The 7,857-nt window shown below is 37.6% G+C and overlaps 1 protein-coding gene across 1 annotated transcript in view; it reads right to left on the bottom strand.

Moving 5' to 3' along the window:
- The window catches only part of SORCS1 (sortilin-related VPS10 domain containing receptor 1), a gene marked incomplete at its 5' end in the record, with an annotated part of 199,449 nt that overhangs the window by 159,480 nt on the left and 32,112 nt on the right, over positions 1–7,857 (bottom strand). Inside the window, one exon of the mRNA XM_009078866.1 lies at positions 2,597–2,696. Within this exon, the coding sequence (XP_009077114.1) occupies positions 2,597–2,696 (100 nt within the window). The remainder of the gene's footprint in view (positions 1–2,596; positions 2,697–7,857) is intronic.

Raw genomic sequence — 7,857 nt, 5'->3', positions numbered from 1 at the left:
CCTGCTGAAATAAGTTTCGGAAAATTCAATCTTAGGCCACTACATAGGTCATCTCATCCCAGGTGTTGCAGCTTTCCTCTGGCACTGTCCCATATTGATTACAGGCCAACTTTAGTGCAGCCTACTGCCAGAACAGACGGTTCCACACTTCCACCTGAAATAATTTTCCTTTCATCTATTTGGGTTTTGAGCTGGAAAGACATTAGTTTTCAGGCAGAGCAGTCCTCGATCCAGCTCACCAGATGGCTACACAAACAAGGGTGGCAGTGCAAGGAAGGGAGTGGGAAGGTGCAGCCAGAGGTGATGAAGGCTTTTCAGAGCCAGCCTGCACTCCATTTGCCTTAACAAGCTTGCAAAACTTTTGGTTTCTTCTTAGATTTCTTTGCAGCACAAAAGCTAAGGGATCCTGCAGATTTTGCCCAGCTGAAACCCTTAGTTCTAGAGAACAACATTATCTCTCCACAATGAACATCTGGCATGATTTTAGAGATAGACACATATGTAATTCTCCACATCACAGTTTTTGTTTCAGGAGACCATCTTTCAAACCTCAAAGCTGAAGGTCATTTAAGTGATCTGATAATTTCACTCTTTAGCTTCTAGAGAACAGCTTCATATCTTCATCACGGGTCAGCTGCAATGAGACGACATCTCTCCACTAATTTGAAACCATTTAACTGCAATTTAATTTGACTTTCATAAGAAGACTTGAACTCATACTGTTTCTTCTTTGTTTTGACCTACAACTACTTCTCCACCCCTACACCTTTCTCCAGTGTTGTATAATCAAAGCAATGTAGGTAGATATGAGGAATCAATCAGCAATTTTTACAAAGGTTAAATGTTGGCCAATTTTTTTTCTGAGGGTCTTCCAGCAAAACTTAAATTTGTCAGAATATATAAGGACTGGAATTCCACAGTTACGATCCATTAATCAGTATACCATTAAGAAAGCACCTGACAGCTGTCATATTAGGACCACATGAGGCAGCTGCCTGTAGCAAGGAAGTGGAATGCATTATCTTAAAAGTCCACCCTAGTTTTATGCTCCAGTGTTTGCAAATGCTGTTCCATCAAGGGAAGGAGGAAAGTCCTTGAACATCAATGAAAGGTTTCTTGGTTATGAACAAAGCATTATTCTCAGGTGGGGGAGTAGAGGGTAGGATGGAGTATACCCTGCAATATGTCTACATCTCAGCTGGTGGTACAGACTTCCACTGACAGTCCATGGGTGAAAGCAGGTGACACTGGGACATGTTTTTTATTATCCTAGGTTCAATTTGTTAATAGGGCGAATGACTCATGCCTAGAAGTGTCTCTTTCTTTTGAACAAAGAGTTAAAGATGAACTACAAGAGACCAAAGCTAAACATTGTCCTTTCTGGTTAGGACAGCTCCCTCTCTTCCTTTCACAGTCTGTCTTAAAGATCACATAACTGTTTCAGTATAATGAAAACGGCATCACAGTGACCTCAGCTGCCCAAATATACACAGCCTCCTTTAGAGGTAAGTCTTTACTAGTACTTTCTGCACAGGCAATTCAGTTCTGACTGTAATAAGCTGCACTATGTACAAGGACTGAAAGCAAGGACGAGAAAACTACTCTAGCCAGTTTCGTATTCCCTCTGGAAATGAGCTGGAATTGGGCTTTCCACCCACTGCATATGCACTGTAGCCTCATAACTAGTAAGCCAAGAGGATAATGGTGTCACACTACTGCCATTTATTTAATCACATTTTCATTTTATTTTCATTCTTTTTTTTCCTGAACGTATGAGGAAATCTGAAATGAATTTGCTAGTAATTTCAGTATGACTTAAACTATTATTTAGTTTCTACACCAAAACACCAGTAAGTAATGCTTGCCTATTACCAAATATGAGAGTTAAAACCTTTTTTAAAGGGCGTGCAAAGGAGGGTCTTTAAACACAATATTGTTTAGTAGCATATCGATATGTCACATAGCATATGTGAGAGTACAAGTTGTCATTATCGTTATGAACTCTGTTTCAGACTTCCTATTACCATCAAATTACAAAAATTCTGTCAAAAGTGTATCTCAAGGAAGGCATCCAGATGCCTTTTATGAATATGTGAGCGTTATAAATTCTTAGTAAATTGTTAGTCAGTAGGGTGTCTGAATGATTAAAACCTTCTGGGCTCCGGAAGGCATTTTCTCTGCAGGAATTTGTCAAATCCTGTTCAGTTCACTATTGGGAGCACTTAAAAGACAAATAATGTTACATACAATCTGGTCACTGTAGATGCATTTCTGCCATTTTAACGAGTCTGTCTCCCTTTCAGACAACAAAATCATCACCATCCAGAAGGTAAGCAAACAATTAAATGCATGATATCTATTATGCCTATCCATTTAACAGCCATCTTTAGCTAAAGCATGTTGCCTAAAGTATACTGGTAGATGGTATAGATGGTATAATTTGGTTTATATTTTGATAAAGCTACACATTTTTTCAAGGGAGGAGAGACAGATTTCTCCAATTTAAATAGTAACACATATTGAGAAAATTGGAAGAGATTTCCAGGACACAAATTGCATCATAAAGCCAAAACGAGCCAACCACATTATCACCTACCTTACGTTTGTTTGTCGGGCAAACATACAAGTAGCTCAAAATAGTCTTCAGACCAACTTTATCATTCAGTTTCTCATACGTTGTCCCATAATCTGTTGACCTACAATTCAAAAGAGATTTTATAAGTACAAACACTTAATCACAAAACCACAAGTCACTTGGCAGCTTTTCAATATAAGTCATGCTTTACATAGTGGAATGGCTCTCTAGGGCTTTTTCAATGATTCATGTAGTATATAATGACACTTAATTATATACACACAGCATCATGTGAGTGTTTATAATTTGCATTTAAATTAGATTAGGAAAAATTAAACCAGCATCTTCCCAAAGCATTTTAAAATAAACATGTACAATAAGAAATGCTAAATTCAGCATATAGAAGATGATAATGATTGTCAAAAATGCCAAATAGCAGACAGCAAGAGACTAAGTTTATCAGTTCATCGTATACTCCAAGCTTAGGCTAATTATGTTAAGATGTTTTATCTCAGTGCATTCCAAAGTAGTTGCTCCAGCTCATTGTTCAGTGAAATCAGAGTTCAGTTTTCTGCAAAAAAAACATTGATATCCTTTTGAAACTCTAATGATATGAATATTACATCTACAGCTTATATGTTGTTTGCTTTGCTTTGGTTATTTTTTTTCACATTGACTAGCAGAGAATATGGACATGTGCTTTACTCTTACTTTAAAAGCCACCATTCAATAAAGAAAATATTTCTGATATGAGGGCTGCCCATAAAGACACCAACTACATATCTTGGGGAGGAACAAAAGAAGTCAACAAACAACACCGTGCAGAGTTCCTGTAACATCTATCCTTAACATGTGACTAGAACCAAGATCAATCGTCAGCAGAAGATTTGTTCATTATGCAGCTCATGCTTGCCTGAATTCTGCCCCAGTATCTCAGGGATTTGGATAATCAGCCCAAACCAGTACAGTAGGTATTCACAAATCACAGAAAATGACATGTATCTGGGTAAAAGATACATTTAAAGCATAATATATTCCTCCATCTCATCTGTAACTTGTACAAATGGGTCCATATAGAACTTCACTTGCATGCAGTAACATGAATTTTCCCTTCTGCTAATCACTCCAAAACCAGACATTCTAAAGCATGTCCTTGGCACCCATTATTTGTAGGTTGTCTCCTATCTGGACAACAAAGGCTAAATTCACAAGGTATTAAGACATTTTATGTTCTGTTCTTTTGGGTTTTTTCTTGGGTGAAGTATGGAGGGTGTTAAATTTCTGGATCAGGCTCCACACCTATATTCATGCCACAGCTTCTGGGATTCCAGACTTTGCAACCAGTACATGAATAAAACAAGAAAGCAGCAGCTTGGGGTTTTACCCATTAAAGATGAATCACGCTAAAATGCAGATTTGCATTAAAGTTGAGTCTTTCTATTCAAGAACTTTATAGAAGCCTTTGCACATATCTGCCTGCGTATGTAACAACTGACCTACAATTTAAGTCCACAGATTTTTCCTTTCCCCCAAAAAACACATGCACTCCTGTGTGTGCATATGACCTTTGGTGTTGAGAACATTAACATCAAATTCTCATCTGCTGACTGATCTTCCCCTTTATAAGGTCATCTCTCTCAGGAGCACATATAAACTAACAGAGTATTTCCTCAGTGGTTGGAGAAGTAGGATATTGTTACGGTTATTACAGTTACTGAATATTTCAGAGATGCTCCAGCATTCAGGTGAAGGGAGCCACAGCAGGATCTGAACACAACCTTGCCAAGGAGTGCTGCTTCACTTTGTTACCTTGTCCCACCTCACCACTCAGCCTTCTCAGAATATTTCTGTTGCTGTCTGCCTAAAACCCTGTGAAATCTGAGCTGATAAAAAGACATGTAAAGATTTTAAGGACTATATCTGACCTGCTGAGTTAGGAAAAATATATTAATGAAATAGTGCAGCTTTTCCTTATACCAGTGACAGTGAATTCAAAATTGGATTTTTCAAAAGGGGATAGGAGCAAAGAAAATCTGAGGTATAAAACTTGCTTTGAAATTGTTCAAGAAAAGCAGTCAGTACCCCTGCCACAGCACAGGCAAACAGATGTCGATGGCGTATTGCAAATGGTAATCTCAGTCAGAATTGCCACTTCTTACTTCAAATCTCTAGGCAGTTGTTTTGCGTTCATGGCTTTATTTACAGGTAACACTATATACAGATGGAAGCCTGTGCTTCTGTCAACATCTATAAAAGAAACTGAAAGATTGGAAACCTTAGAAAAACATCAGTTTTTTGCAGATGAATAAATTCACAAGCCATCAAAGGAGATACTATTAGATCTTACTCTCATTATAGTGTTCTGAACTGACAATAGCAAATCCTTCTACCTTCCCAATTACATGCTGTTACTCTTACATCACTTTGCAATTACACTTAATTTTAACAAGGAGGTAAACATTATATATACAACAGCAGCTAGGCACCCAGAAGTGTTTTAACGCAAAGAAATGGTAATAGATACACATGCAAAGCAGTGGAACAAAAGAATTGTATTTACTGAAACACTGTGTACACATGAAGCTTCTGTTGGGATCTAACCCAAGGGTATCACCAACCTGCATTCATCTTATTCCTGTTTTATATATATACATATATATGTATACAGGCAGGCATTGATTAGCAGGTTGGATAATGAGCTTTTTGTTTGTCTTATTAAATGGGTGTAGAAAGCAGCATGAGGCTCCTAACCCATGAAAACATCATTTGATGAACCTGGAAGTGCTGCAAAAGACAGCTGTACCTCAGCAGGGTGTGGGCACTAATGACCGTGTAGGATCAACAAATGTAATCCCAGTTATCTGAAGGGGAATGGATATGTACCAACCAACATCTCCTACACTTTGTGTAGAAGGCTGCTTCTCTGAAGTTCTGCAGAGAGAACTCAGTTTTAGTCCATCTGTATAACATGAGTGGAACAAGCAAATGCCTGGATAAATCATCAGAAAAGACTAAACCCAGAACCTGTAGAGTTGAAAACATAAAAATGCAACTCTACCTTCTGAACCATCTGCTGAACAGCCAAGCTACTGAAATAACTCTATGTAAATGAGTGAATAGTAAGCCCTATTTATTGTCTCTTGTGTAAACATGGATGTTGGAATGGTTTCTCAAACTGTTTGGAAGGGGTGAGTGTTTATATATTTTTCATCAAATTAATTTAAACTCTTGTGTATATTATTTCATTTTGGCTTGATTTGGCTTGGTACAGTTACAGACTACCTCAAAGTAAGCCCAGATGAGTTTTAAATAAGAAGGCCTGCAGAGAGACTTGATACATGTGCAAGTCTAACTAAATATGGAAACAGATATGTGTTTGGACATTGTGGATGTTATGGAAATGCAAATGACAGTAAAAGAATAATATTCAGAAACAAAGTATTTAGACTCAATTCTGAACTTCGCACCCGTCCCACCATATTAGTTGTAATTACTTCCATTAAACCCAAATTTTACCAGTAGCTGTTTAAAATCCAACTCCCTATTTTTATCAGTAAGGCAGAATGATTTCTGCAAGCACCCAAGAAGATAAACATTTTCATTATTACTAGTTCATTTCACAGTATAAAAAAATACACCAAAACTGTGGGACTGAAGCTCTGACTTTCCCAGTAATAAATTAAAACAAAACTAGAAACATGTAGAATAATTTATATTTTTCAAACTATTTGCAAGAAAGTTGACATTTAAATAACTTCATTATTATTCATTGACAGGGTTTTTCCCTCTCCTCCTGTCAGGGTAAATGACATTTCTATTATGGTATTATAATAAACTCCTGCACATTTTAAATAAAGTCACTGAATTCCATTAGTCCACCTACCGTCATGAATATATCTCAATCCATTCCTACCAATATTTCACAATTATAATAGGCATTCTGAATCAACTAGTAACATGAACCCTATGGAAATTTTCTCCTTTCTCAAGAAGAGCAGACTGAAATTCAGAGGACTGTCAGTTTGAATATATAGATTAAATAAAATCCCTAGAAAGTTGCTGTTTACTTTCCTTTGTTACAAATTTAAGGTTGTCTGTACTTATTTTACATAAGCAGCTGAAGACTTGACGAATCAACCAGTTGATTCTTTGGTCAAGGGCTTTTTTTCATCCAGAGATTTCTCCATGAGAAAAAAAGAAAAACACTGTCTCATGCCTACTAGAGTACAGCCTTCTTCCCATGTCAATAGATTAACTTCCTTGTGATAACACACATCATTAAGGAGCAATCACTTTAATTGGCACCATTTACTTTTTTTTCCTACTAGTTATGCCTAGTTTTCACATATTAACATGACTGCTTCCCCCACCTCCACCATGAGAACATTATCCATGTTTCACATCCTTACCCTCCTCCCTCCACAGTTTAATTTGCTGCTCTAGCTGTGGTCTGGGTGGCAGCCAGCCCTGGGAGGCAGAACCAGAAGCACCTGTAATGTGGTTAGGGAGCAGCAGAGCAGAGAAGCCTGTCATGACCAGGAGCAGTGTGAAGAGATGGGCTGTAGCCTGTTTCCCCTTCTGCACATGAATTCACCCCTGGCAGAAGTCAGGTATTTTAAGTAAGAAACAGCAATGACTATTAGATCATCTGTTCCAACCTCCTACATAACTAAGTTTGCCACCTGGTTTGCCTCCAAAGGCAATGGCCAGTTGAGCACAAGATTTGCCAGTTGCTATCGTATTAATCCCTACATGAGCAGATTGTTGGAAAGAAATCTTTTAGATTGCAGAAAGCAGAACTGTGGAGCCACAGCATGCACTTACAAAAGGCTTTCAACTGAACAAGTTCTTGAACAAAGGAATAATTAAGACATTAAAACTGATCTTTCATGCCTGAATGTGAAAAATACTGGAGCTAGTAATTCAGGAACATATTTGTATTCCAGTGTGCAATATTTTAAGCTTGTCTGTAAACTCTGCTGTAGAGCTGACTTTTGCATTCTTTTTTTTCAAGGGATACTTCTAGGCTGAGATGCTATTTCCTCATCACTTAAATTGAAAATTTTTACTTCGGTTTCATAGCCAGGTAGTAAAGTTTCCCATTGATTTTTCCCATGCCACTATGTTTCACAAAAGCTACTAATGTCAAAATCTTCTTCAATAGCTAACCATTTCAGTTCACATGTTCTTCCTGTTAAGCCTTTCACAAGGCATCGATAGATAACAGTTTTGGTCTGATGCCTATTTTGATTTCACTCCCCATGTGTAACCCTGGTATTTTT

This window comes from Acanthisitta chloris, unplaced genomic scaffold, assembly GCF_000695815.1.
Source record: "Acanthisitta chloris isolate BGI_N310 unplaced genomic scaffold, ASM69581v1 scaffold11127, whole genome shotgun sequence".
NCBI lineage: Eukaryota > Metazoa > Chordata > Aves > Passeriformes > Acanthisittidae > Acanthisitta > Acanthisitta chloris.
Note: the sequence above shows the minus strand (reverse complement) of the source record. Positions and strands in the feature narration are given on the sequence as shown.